Below are 14,126 nucleotides of genomic sequence, written 5' to 3'. Positions count from 1 at the left end.
TTGCTTCTGTTGCTTTTCATGTGAGTAAACGGAAAGCTTTGCTTTAAACTAGTACCTATTGGGAAAAAAGCAGCGGAAAGGAATTACATTTTTTTTTTTATAAATCAGACACAAAGCCGGCTGTTCATATCATGCTGACCTTTGTCAGAAGCAGCGGGGTGCCTGCTGGGAAAAGTCTGACACGTGTTTATGGCTTGACCACGTCACTCATGTGGATTATTTGTCGTCAATGGACGTGGTCAAGTGTGCATTAATTGTGCCTCTTGTGTGCACATTCCATGTATAGCAACAGAAATTGCATCTAATAATGATTGTAATGCTAATAAACGTCAAATGGTGTCTAGTAAAAGTGTTAGAAAACAACCCTGTTCATATGCCAGGTTGATTTATAGGTGATGTTGGAAGAAAATTGACGAATATGAATTTGAATTGAATGTTAAAAATGTTATGCTCCATCACTATGACCTACAACTTACATTCATTCATATTCTGTACCGCTTATCCTCACAAGAGTCATGGGTGGTGCTGGAGCCTATCCCAGCTGACTTCGGGCACCAGGTGAGGGACACCCTGATTGGGTGACTAGACAATTGCAGGGTATAAAGAGGGACGGACAACCATTAATGCTAATAGTCATACCTGGGGCCAAGTGAGGACCCAACAGGGATCGAACTTTCGAGGTCAAAATTGTAAACCCCTCGTTCAAATTAAAATATGTAATTGAAAAATAATTTATAGCAATCACATTTCAGTATCATGTTGAATATGGCAATAGTGTTGCATTAAACCGCATTAAACATTATTAATTTCAACAACTATAATGGTACCGAATGTGGCAAATCTGTTCTTCTAAACAAAACATGACATGGTGGGATTATACTCCAGAGCATGTTGGGGCATCACGCGTGCTGTTTGGCTTCCGCTCAAGGAGCCATGTCAACGTGCAGAATGAGTTTGGCTCTTGGTCTGCTACATGTCTCTGGAAGGCTACGTTTTTAAGAGTCAGGAGAACATGCAGAATCTGGGGAACACATGCCAGGAACATTTCAGATTACTCAAATCCAAAGTACACTAAATGCACACAGTGGTGGGCTGTGTATTTTGTACCTGGGTAAATCCCACCCGACTTAGTCCACACACCATCTCGTCGCATTTGCAGGAACCTTCAATACAAAAGAAAATGTGATATGACAATTTAATAAAATGTTAATTGAATGCATTATGAATTCATTTTCTTTACCTCTTATCCTATGAAGGATCATGGGGTGTGCTGGAAAGAAAGAGAAAAGTGTGTTGTTAGTAAGCCTGTCACATTTGAACCCGTAAAAGAATAAATGTCATGCCTTTTGCTGCGTTGCCTTTAGTTATTGCATATGGTGGGCTGCATTCATTCATTCACACAAGGGTCACATGGGGTGCTGGAACCTATCCCAACCAACCCCGAACAATGCGGGTGGCACACCCCGAATTGTTTTACAGCCAATTGCATGCACAATGAAACGGACAACCACTCACGCACACAATTGCACCGTCACCAAGTGGGAATCGACATTTTTATTAAAAAAATATTCAATTTTTATGTTAAAAATCACTGCTCTATATTAATTGAATTGAATGCCCCTTATTGTCATTATACATATGCAAATACACATTTATATGTACATATGTATTTGCATATTTGTATGTGTATAATACAGGTGTGTGTATATATATATATATATATATATATATATATATATATATATATATATATATATATATATATATATATATATATATATATATATATATATATATATATATATATATATATATATATATATATATATATATATATATATATATATATATACATATATATGTATATATGTATGTATATATATATATATATGTAAATGTAAAAGTACATTCTCAATATTTTTTTAAGTTTGCCTTAATGCTATCATTGCCCTTGACGCCGAAAGATGTCCAATCATTTGACTAGTTAAAATGGAATTTCCTCGTCAATGGCAACCAATTAGAGAAGAAGAAAAGGTGACAGAGCAATTTTTTTTGCATGGTTTATAGATGCTTTTTCCTCGCCCACGATGTCTCTGCCTGTCGGGCACCCAATGTCAAGATACCCAATTCGGTTTTGCCCATTTTGGATTATTATTTATAATCTCCAGTGTGGTTGGCCAAGGGCAGAGGTTTGCTTTTAGTCCCAGTCCACTCCAATAAAACTAGGTCACTACTTTAATCTGTCCATGGAGAGTGTACTGGGGGGTCACAAACCCTTTTTTTATTTTTATGGACTAAACCACAGAGAGTGCCCTCAGTGAATACAGTCATAACTATCTGTAAATCCCACAAGACAGGACACGCTACTTGTGCAGCAAAATGTAGGCACTCAAGTGATTATGGCAAGATGTACTTTGACAATAAATACCATATGAAGAAGAATCCATCCCCATCTTTAGGGTTCATTGTATTTTTCAGAAAATGATAACACAAGCTAAGACAACATAAAAATATGTTGCTGCAGATCTGTATTGGAACTGTAGAATTTGGAGCCAAAAGCAGTCTCCACTTGTACGATTTAAAACATTTTTCTTTTCAATCTAAGCTTACATTCAGTGGGTAACTGAAAAAACATACAGTATATGCTTCCCAGAGCAATTTTCCATCCATTGTATCTGGTGTTACATATTTGTGTCTACTCTTTTGTTTACCAAATTTATACCTGTTTCATTTTTACACCTGCAGAATGTGGAGGAGTGGCTTTTGCATTGGTTTGGACTGTTAATGGGCACTGGAACTGGCATGTATATCTGTTTTTAGTCATTTCAATTGTATTTATTTGTTTTTTTTATCAGGTTGTTCGGTGGAGGAGTGTTAGAGGAGCGTTTGATTCCAAATGCGTCTGGACCTTCTTGTTTGGAGTTTGCATGTTCTTCCCAGGCTTGCGTGAATTTTTTCCGTGTACTCTGATTTCAATTCACATCCCGAAAAAAAACATTTCATGGTAGGCTGGTTGAGCACTCTGAATTCCCCGTAGGTATGAATGTGAGAATGAATGGTTGTCTGTCTCCTAAAGCCCTGCGATTGGCAGGCCATCTTGATGTCCCCTGCCTGGTGCACATAGTACATATTCACAGTATTCTCAAAATGGCAGAACTATAAGTTGTATAATTTTCTTGTCACTGATTTCTCCGTTAGTAGTAGTCTTAAAGTGCCCTGATTTGTATAATTAGTTTCTTTTTGCAACCATCTTTCACATAGCCGTTTACACTAGTGAACACTAACTAGATTATGGTCAACTCTCATTCTTTTACATTGCTGCTCTCTAGTGTCTTTTTAGAAGTATCGCAATAAACTGGAGTATCATTGCATTCACGAGTAGGCAAACTTCTCATCTAATCTCATCTCATTTTCAGACCCATTTTAGGGTCACGAGGGGTGCTGGGGACTTTCCCAACTGACTCCGGGCCTGAGGCAGGGGACACCCTGTTTTGGTGATCGACAACCAAACACACTCACACCCATACCTAGGGGCAATTGAGACTGTCCAATCAGCCTAACATGCATGTTTTTGGAATGTGTGAGGAAACCGCTATACCCGGAGGAAACCCACGCAGGCCCGGGGAGAACATGCAAACTCCAAACATGTGAACGTGACCTGGATTCGAACTGAGGACCCCAGAGCTGTGAGGCTGTCGCGGTAACCACTCCCAACACTGGGCCACCGAGTAGGCAAACTTATGAAAATCAATATTTTTATTTTGAATCTGACATATAATCACGATCATATCTTTAAAAAAAATACACAGTGTGCCCTTAGCTCATGGCCATGGTTGTTGGAACACCATCCGCGCCTGAGGACCCCTAAGGAAGTGTAGACCTCCCGCTCATTCAAGACGCCCCCAGGTGGAAGAGGACGATCACCCGCCCAAAGCTGAAACCCACATCCCCCCCACCAGTTTGCGCCCCGCAGCCAACCAGGAAAGCAGTGGGCCTAGAGTGAGAGGGGACCTCCATCTAGCGAGAACAACAGCCCCCTGTAGAAATCCACCGCACTGGACGGAGGTGGAGGCGACCCAGGCACCCAATCAGCACAACCAACCGCCCCTATTTGATTTAAAATTACACACACACATGATGAAATACTCTTATTTTTATTATTTTTTATAAATGTGTTATAAACTATATATCAGTGGCGGGCCGTCAGGACCTTCAAGGCCTTCTCTGCTGGGCTAAGAAATATCTGAATCATATATTATATTTTGTCCATCAATACTTTTTAAATAATTCCAAATTATGTGTTACCTTCCATTCATTGATTTTCCCCCTGGTTGCACTGCTTCCAGATGTGTTTTTTTTTTCATAATAAAGCATTCGAGACCCCCTATCCAGGCTTTCCTTTTTATGCATGTACATTGAAACTCTACTTAGTCGACTAGGAGTTTCCAGAAATTGTTTCGTAACGATCTTTCGTAGAGCAGTACTTTCTTTAATTGTAAATTCTCTAACTCATTCCACGCTCCTCAGAAAAAACTACAAACTAAACCCTTTAAAGATCATCAGTGCCCAACTTTTGTCTGAATGATGTGAGAAATAAACAAATATGAAAGAAAATGATGAGAAAGTAATTTATTATGTAAAAAAAATGATAACAAGCAGCACAAAAACATGTTCACAACTTCAAATTATGAATTTAAAACCATTTAGGATTAAATAGAACTCCAACAGAGTAACAGTCTCTCATTATAACGATGGTAGGTGAATTACAACCGTATTGCTTTGAGATAACAGACATAGATGGATAACAGGACCAGTCATTTTAAATAAAGATCAAATTTACTTTAACCACACTCAGTCAGCCGTTGGGCACACAGAAACAGACGACCATTCTCACTAACAATCTTACCAACACCAGAGGGAATTGAGCCTGCGCCTGCCCGCACCTAAGTCAGGTCAGTGAACCCCTACACCATCAGGTAAAAAATGTAAGGTAAAATTTTGAGCAAAGTTGCCCTTTAAAAGGCATAAACCTTTTTAGCCTGAGACAACCCCTGCAGTACCAGGGAGAACATGAAAACTCCACACAGGTGGATGAATCTGGATTCAAACCCCATGTCCTAAGCACTCAGCCGCCGGGCCATCCGGAATTAATTATTAGCATTTTTAAACAAGGACTTATTTTTTTAAAGAGTAAAACATATAAAAACTATTTTCCTCCTTCCTACAATTGAAATAGATTTACATTTCTGAAAACATTAGGCATCATGCCTTTCTTATGATAGGAAACATGTTTTAAACACAATTTGACTATGGTTGGCTGGTAAATAAGTTTATCATGAATTATGAAAAATTACTATTAAAAAAAAACAGATATGAGAGTACGTTTTCCAAGTCTTTGAGTCACACTGGACCTTAAACTTAACATTCAAATGGAAAAAGTATTAGCTACAGTGTAATTCAGACTCCCCTGTGACTTGTTGACTGTACCCATTTTGTTTTATGCTAAATGCTGCCATAATAATGCTTTCGTGTTAGTTTTTTTTTTTTTAAACATCCGAGAGTACATGCATCCGAATATGGGCACGTCCGATGCCAAAAAGGGGGGGCAATTTGACTCCAGTCTCTAGCCAAAGTGAATACAATGCAGCCATTGATGCTGAGTCACAGTGGATGCCTTCATATGCCATCAATGGGAATGGTTAAAGCTACAGCACCTGGGCTATACTTCAAGACATAAAAAATCTCAAATCTCAATAGAAGATTTAAGGAGAATTACAACTGACTGGCAGCCCGGTCAAAAGTGGTCAGCGCATCAGCCCCACAGTTCTGAGATCGAGGGTTTGATGTCCTGTCCGGATCTTTCCGTGGGGAGTTTGCTAGTTCTCCCTGGTTTGTTTGGGTCTTTTCCGGCTACTCCTGTTTGCGTCCACTACCTAAAAACATGCATGGTAGGCTGGTTGAGTACTCTAAATTGCCCTTGAGTTTGAGTGTGTGTTATCTGTCTCCTGGTCTACTGCGATCGGCTGACCACCAATCCAGGGCGGCCCCCGCTTGACGCCCCACGAATCTTGTGAGGATAAGTGGTTTGGAAAATGAATGAATAGGACTATTTGAGTAGAGGTCAACTGCACTGATTTCACAGTTGTATAAAGCAAATGTAAACTACATTTTTGATTTATTAAAAAAAAAAAAAACTTGATTCACCCTACCCAAAACTTTACCTTAACTTGGAGCAAAGGGGTTCACATCTTTGATCTACGATTAAAAACCTCCATGTTAATCTCGTACAGGAATGTAAAAATGCCAAATTTCCACAGGAATTAAGGGTGCATTAAATAGTCTTTTATAACTTAGACCTATTGACAAAAACAAGAAAGCTTTCAAAAAACAACAACTGGGAATGTGACAAACTAATGAACAAATGAACCAAACCTTACATGTAAAACACAAGGGGAACGAGGAGAACTGGAAGTAAATGTAGGACAGATACAGGAGTGTACAGGGCAGGGTAGAAACAGGCATGAACATCAAATGATCCAACAATGGATTGACGTGACAATTAGACACACGTGCCAGGGGCAGAGAAACGACAGATGACCTCACGGGAAATCACAAGGACAGGTCAAACAGAGGAAAAAAACCCAAACACCAAAACCCCAACAAAACATGGCAGAACCCATACCAAACACTGACAGGCAATACATATGCGGATCATTGAGTTTTTCTATGCAAAATACTATATAGTCGCAACCTGTTAATTTTGTCACATGGTAAGTCAGAGTATGATGTTGAAAGTACCATAGGTTGAAAGACCAATTAAATCCTGTCATTTGATTGTGTGCACTGGAAGCATTTTTATTATTCCAGCCGACCAGATGGAAATAACAAAAATTAAAGTCTAGCCAAATGCATTCTGGCGTAACTCTATTTCTTTTTTTTTCTGTTTGAAAACATTACAATCTGATGGCGTGCGACTATGTTCGAGAAATATCCTTCATATTATAAGTCTTTTATTATACTATTAAACTTTGCTCTGGGGCAAAAGGAGAAATGTTTAGAAAAATAACTTGAAGCTGGAAGCCTTAGGTTTAGATAAGGCCAAAAATGCATTGAGATCTTAGGTCACTTTTGGTGAATGGCTGGTGTTTACAGCCACAGGTTTTATGTCCAATTTTGGGGTAAAACAGCTACTTTATTTTGATAAAAGGATTGCTGATTGTGGCTCAGTAAACTCCATTAGAATTCAGTAAAGCATTCTCACATGACAGTGAGACTTTAAAGCACCTTGTTTGTGACATCATTACCATAAATCTTGAGCATACATTAATGAACAATATATTCCTCTGAGTTTAAAATATAATTCCCTTCTATCATCTTTTGTTTGCTTGTGAGCCTATGGACAATATCTGATCAGACTCCTTAGTGAGAATATCACACCAAGTACAGAAATACACGTCTTTGCCAGGCAAGTACAAAAAGTTACTTGAAATCAAAATGTTAGAACTACATTTAGATCTGTGAAATACTGTCATCTTTAACATATTGTGAGATGCCACAAGATACCACCAACAACTCAGATAAATATGCAGAAAACTAAAGTTTTCTTCACACACTGCTGTAAAGTCTTTTCAAGCTTTTTGTTGTTGTTTTTTTTACTGAAACGTCCTGTCCTCGCACAAGCTGATAGATTTATTGATGAGCGTCTTTGCATCTTCCACAAAGCGGTACCCAAACAGTTTCATCGTGGGTCCACAGAGTCGCTGCACCAACTGAGCAATTGAGAAAGGAAGGCTATATCTCCATTTTTCCGCCTGTTCTGATGAGTTCCTTTGAGTAGAGAAGCGGTCATCGTTGTCCTGTGCTGTGTGCGTATTCCTCAGGATCCACTCGCGGACTTGCGGGCTGAACGGGATCCCCGTGAACCTGTACATCTCTTCGGCCTTCTGCATAGGGTAGCGAGCGATATCCTCGTAGCGCACCAACATGTAACGTCTCCTCAACCAGCCAGGTTGGCTTAGGCCCACCTCAGCCGCCCATCTGATGTTGTCACAGTTGCCTTGAAGTATTTCTTTGTAATTCTCAGGTGGTTGACCATCTTGTGCAAAATCGTTCCACGTTTGGTACTTTGGGAAGGCTAATATGCGTGAGGCCAATATGGCACGTGGATCTCGGACTAGCTGGATTATTTTGATGTCCAAGCGAGGGTCCTCCACTAGAGGCTGCAGAGTTTGCCACTTTTGGACTCTCACAGTCTTGATGGCTTGATGTTGTTTGGAAAGGCACAACTGCGACGCCAGCGTCAGGTTGAGTGGACCACATGGTCGGTTTTTGCAACGGTACCTACGACAACAGCATTTTTAGATCACATTTAATCAAATTCAACAAGAAAGTGGATCTTACCGTTCATAAACATCTTTAATGACAGGAGTACAGACATGCTCTTCACACAGCGATAAACTAGAATGTCTGCGGAAGAGCTCGGGGGTGACATGATCCTGAGGAGGAGGAGAGATGAACTTCTCCAGAGGTGAGAAATCGCATAGGAAGAGGCCTTTGAGTACATCGCGATAAATTGTCGGCAACAGGCTGCTTGTGTTCGTTTCTGCAGATTTATTCATCACCATGCGTTCTACGTGCCATAGTGGCTCAAAGAGGTAAAACATGTTCTCTCCATGCTGGTTGAAAAATTGGCCCACAAATGAGGAGCCTGATCTCGTCGTGGCCATTAGTAATATGTGCTTTCGACGACCATTCTTAAGTTCTTCCTTGCTTTGCTCCTCGGTTCGTTTGGAGCTAATCCTTTTTGTAGCATTGACGGTCAGACTAGCTTGTGTTGTGTTGTTGTAATCCAGAGACGCTTGTGTGGTCTGCTGAGGCATTTGTCTCTGCATCATTTTTTCAGACACCCTGATGAGAAAGAAAAGTATTAGAAGAATAGGCTGTTTTTTTGTCATTTGTTACATTATTCAATCAGAGGTCGTTGATAGTCAGGATTCTGTAAGTGTCTGCGCCCCGTCTGCGTTGTAAAATTCATGAATGGTTCTTTCAATTGGTTCATTTTTAGTGGTTTATGGTTCATTTTAGGAATTTGGAATCTTACTCTATAACGGGAGTACAAACATATATTTTAGTTAGATATATTATGCTTTCTATGTTACCTTTATTAAATTTAGTAGCCTATAACTCATACCTTGATATAATGTTACTTTCCTTTTCAATGATGACCAGGGCCATGATGAAGATGAAGACAATGGCATATTTGAACTTCATGTTTTTAAGTCCTGTTGTCGTAACTTCAGTTCAAGAAGGCCATCACAGAACCAGCAATTTCATTCTTCACCTAAAAAAAAAAAAAAAAACAATATAGTGCATTATATTTATGTTATTGGGAAAGGTTCTGGCAACTGATTATGGATTGAGGAGTGCACCCTGAAATGGTTACCAATCACAATACTTGGATAACGTAGAATGTATGGAACCTAATATTTAAAAAAATATGTTCAAAATGGAGCCATAAACATACAAGGTAGGTTGCTTCACCACTCTAATTTGTCCGTAGGTATGAGTGTAAGTCCGAATGGTTGTTTGTCTCCTGTGATTGGCCTGCAAGCAATTTTGGGTGTCTCACAGTTGTCTTTCATAGGCTTCAGCAACCATACAAGCCTTGTAAGAATAAGCGGTATGGAAAACATTTAAATTATCATCATATAGCATGTCAGAACACACTGTTACTTTTATTTACAATTATCTGTAGTGGGTTCTGGGTTGATAGATTAACAAAATCATATTCAGATGTGTTTTTTTAAGGGTTATTGGTGTTTACATGGCCATTACTGGTTACTGCTAATATTAGGCTTGACAGGTATGCCTAGCCACCATTGATTTCTAAAGCAGAGAATTTCTGTATTTTTTTTTTTTACCTGGCTGCCTGATGTGAAACCTCAGGAATGTTCCACAGTTTTAAACCGAGTGGCTCCTGTATATTAGGAGAAAGACTGCTTGGCAGAATGAGTAAGAGGGGAAGGAGGAGTGGGTTGCTTGGGTTGATGCAAAGAAGGATGTTTTTCATTCCGTACTGGAACACGTCCACACGGCACCATCATGAATACTGTCACTGTGATTTTCACATCCTAAACCATATTAGTAGTCTTTTTTGATACACTGTCGTATTGCTCAAATGTTCTTTTCTTTTTGACAATCTGATAGGTTGTTTTCACAGACACTGGACATATCAAGAGAATGATTCATTTCTGCAATTCAAGTATATCATTAGGAGAGGAGCAACTTTCAAGCCAAAATATCTTATGTTCTCTAAGTATATATTACTTATTTGTTTAATTTAATATGTGATGGCCTTCAAGGCAACAAAGAATAATCTGATAGGAAATTTAAAACTTTTACATAGATAATATTCAATAATAATTGGAGCATTTGTCAAATCAGACTAATTTTCTGAAGCATAAATGTCTATCCTTGTTTGGCTTCTCTAAATCAACGGATATTACATTTTTGGGATTTTAAACAATAACTAATGCTGTTTTTTAGGGGTTTTGTGACAACTCTAAAATCTGAATAGTAGTTTGTTTCTGTAAAGCAACTAAAAACATAATATAGCATTTGGTAGCTAAACAGTGATGTATTTACATTAATTCACATACTTTGCCACATTCCCCCATCAATTGACATCTCACTAATTCAGGTGCTTGTATTATTTTCTGATTCTATCCATCAATAACATTCATCAAGACACAGTCCGTCAATGTAGAAAAATGCATAATCTGTGAATATCTTTATATCTAGTACATTAATTTCTCACCCAGTCCTTTAATATCCTATCGTTTGGTAAGGGGAAAAAAGAGGTCTGTCTGAGACAAAGTTGAATTCAAACCTAAAACTGCTAAACGGCTGCTATTCCTTAGTGGGTTGTTAGTACTTAATGACAGCTTTTTGTATTGCTTGTAACTTTGGATATACTTCTTTGGAAGTGTGTCACAACATCTCCAAAAACTGTCACAAAATAAAAAATGAAACCATGTAATTTACACATAAGCAAACATGGGACTTCTACTTCCTGAAAATGACCTAAATAATAATGAAACAATGACAAGAGGCATTCACAACACATAGTTGAAGTTAGCCAATATTAGTTTGCTTAACTTTTTTTTGAGTTTCTGACAGTCTACTACTGAATATCAAATATTATTCTGTTATGTTGTACATTCATCACACCTGACTGCAAGAAAGAACATGTCGTGTTGTCAGTTGTTACGACAACTGGCAGAGGAATGCATCAGCTTACTTCGCAGCTATCTCAGACTTAGACAATGAGCTATTGTGAAGGCGTAAAAGGAACCCAAGAAGGCCGAATGAATTCACATCCCCCCTCTTTTGCTGCCAAAACAGCACAAGGAGGTCCCCAAACTAAGATGTCGCCAGCATGTTTAAGGCCAAATTAAATCAAACATTTGGAAAAAACAAAACTTTTCATTGAAAAACATTGGCATAACAACAAAAAAAAAAAAAAGGAAATAAATATTCCTTGTGAAAGATTACGCCGATCAGATTACACATTGGTGCATTTCGGCCACAGTGCTTAATCTGTTGGGCAAATAGCCCGGTAGACTTTCTCAGTTGCTGCACAGTGAACGTCTATAACGGTCTTAAAGGGACACTCCAGTGAAACTCAACATTAGAAAATAGTTGCATGGGTATTATTATTTCTGTATATGTATATAATATTAGGGAGTTTATCAACAGGGTATGAATAGGGGTATTGTAGGGAAGCTCACAGTAGGACACCTCTTTTTCGTTGCCGGAAAAGTCCTTAAAGTCAGCCTTAGATTGTTTTGTTTACTTACAAGTTAGCAGTATAATAATAAAAATAATAATATTCCAAAGACATGCATGGTAGGCAGGTTGAACACTCTGAATTGCCCCTAAAATATGAGTGAGCGTGAATGGTTGTCTCTCTCCTTCTGTCCTGCGATCATCTGGTCACCAATTTAGGGTGTCCCCGCCTTGTGCCCGAAAGTCATCTGGGAGAGGCTCCAGCACCCCTTCCAACTCTTGTGAGGATAAAGCGGTTCAGAAAATGCATAATAATAACAATAATAGCCCTGCAATCAGCTGGCCCCTGATTAGGGTGTCCCACGACTGTGGCCTGAATCAGCTGGTATGGGCTACGGCACCCCCCGCGGCCCAAATGAAGATAAAGCGGTTCAGAAAATGAGATGATATGAGATAATGGTAGGAGTATTAGTAGTAGCAGTAGTAGTAGTGGTAGTATTAGTAGTAGTAGTATTAGTAGAATTAGTAGTATTAGTAAAAGAAGTAATAGTAGTAGTAGTATTAGTAGAATTAGTAGTATTAGTAAAAGAAGTAATAGTAGTAGTAGTATTAGTAGAAGAAGTAGTAGTAGTAGTAGTAGAAGTAGTAGTAGTAGTAGTATTAGTAGAAGAAGTAGTAGTAGTAGTAGAAGTAGTAGTAGTAGTAGTAGAAGTAGTAGTAGTATTAGTAGAAGTAGTAGTAGTAGTAGAAGTAGTAGTAGTATTAGTAGAAGAAGTAGTAGTAGTAGTAGAAGTAGTAGTAGTAGTAGTAGTAGTAGTAGTAGTAGTAGTAGTAGTAGTAGTAGTAGTAGTAGTATTAGTAGAAGAAGTAGTGGTAGTAGTAGAAGTAGTAGTAGTAGTAACATTATTATTATTATTATTAGTAGTAGTAGTATCATTATTATTATAAGTAGTAGTAATAGTAACATTAATAATAGTCGCAAACATGATAATAAATAACGTCAACTGTTTCTTATGGAGCTTATCATCAATTGACAAAATTTCTTGGATGCTTAAACATCTAATACATACTACATCCATTAGAGAAGAAGCACATTGTACTCCATACGTTATTATATGAAAGCCCATTATGCATATTATTGCTTAATTCCATTAAAAAGCTGCAACATCAAATTTACTTGTGGCTTTTTGAGTACATATTTTAGTTTAATTGCCGCAAAGGAAAAACGTCGCCCTCAAGACGCAAACCTTCATATTCCCCGTAATATGAATATATATATTAAGCATGATGTATTTCATATGAATAGTGGTTACGATTCGACACGTTTATTAATGCGGTATTTCATCAGCCCACAGCTTTTGTTTTGAAATGCCCCGTTCAATTGGCGTTGAGGTTGTACACTTTACAGTTAATAATTGATTTTTACCCACCTTTACGATGCTCTCTGTCCGTCTGGGTTTGCGAGTAAGCGGCGATTTGGTGGAGGAAACACAGTCCACGCAGCATCTCGCAGCATTGTCCCCGGCAAGGACACACTGCCTCATTGTGTTCACGATACATTCACTGGCAGCCCAGATACATAAGTCGGAATCATCATTAGTTCTCCAGAACTCCAGGGATGAGGAAAACTTAAGCAAAAACTACAAATATATGTCAATGATCGCCTCTCAACGTTTTTCCCTTCTCACTTAAAACAAACCACATCAACGATGCGAGTGCGACGATAATGACGTCACACGACTAAGGATGCCCCCGCTAGTCAGTCACGTGACACGCTCCAACACGCTCAAATCGCAGTGAGTGACTTCGTGGTTGTCATGAATAAAGAAACGATAGACGTCCAATCTATTTTGTCTGGGAGAGATGGGAGAAAACAGTCGCTATACGCAAAAATTTGGTAATCATTCATTTTAAACACACATCCTTCTTTACTAAGCATGAAACATGTGTCTTTTAAAATGAAAGTTTGTCATTCCATGTTATTTTGATTTTTTTTTAGCCCCAATATCCTAAATCATATCAATTGTTCGTCAGCATTTCCTTTAAATATAGTCAGGTTAACCCAAAACCTAACCCTAACCCTAAAGCTAACGTTACTGCCTGTGTCAAAGTGGCGGTCCGGGGGCCAAATCTGGCCCACCGCATCATTTTGTGTGGCCCGGGAAAGTAAACTATGAGTGCCAACTTTCTGTTTTAGGATCAAATTAAAACGAAGACTATAGCTGAAAATGTATTACTTTTAGTATATTGGACTATGACAATGACATATTCAGAGGTATTAACAAAAAAATAAACCAGGAAGCTGCAGCTGATTCATAATGCGGATGCCAAAGTCTTCA

The 14,126-nt window shown here is 38.6% G+C and overlaps 1 protein-coding gene across 1 annotated transcript; it reads right to left on the bottom strand.

The window, feature by feature from the left end:
- Positions 1 to 4,614: 4,614 nt before the first annotated feature.
- Positions 4,615 to 13,512, bottom strand: chst3a (carbohydrate (chondroitin 6) sulfotransferase 3a). The gene is made up of 4 exons (XM_077730438.1): positions 13,218 to 13,512; positions 9,191 to 9,340; positions 8,401 to 8,907; positions 4,615 to 8,340 (listed from the first exon to the last, which is right to left on the bottom strand). Exons 2-4 carry the CDS (start codon positions 9,268 to 9,270, stop codon positions 7,653 to 7,655), a joined length of 1,275 nt encoding a protein of 424 aa, XP_077586564.1. The 5' UTR covers positions 9,271 to 9,340; positions 13,218 to 13,512; the 3' UTR covers positions 4,615 to 7,652.
- Between the last annotated feature and the right edge of the window lie 614 nt (positions 13,513 to 14,126).

Source organism: Stigmatopora nigra, chromosome 12, assembly GCF_051989575.1.
Source record: "Stigmatopora nigra isolate UIUO_SnigA chromosome 12, RoL_Snig_1.1, whole genome shotgun sequence".
NCBI classification, from domain to species: Eukaryota; Metazoa; Chordata; class Actinopteri; order Syngnathiformes; family Syngnathidae; genus Stigmatopora; species Stigmatopora nigra.
This window is presented reverse-complemented; position numbering and strand designations above follow the sequence as displayed.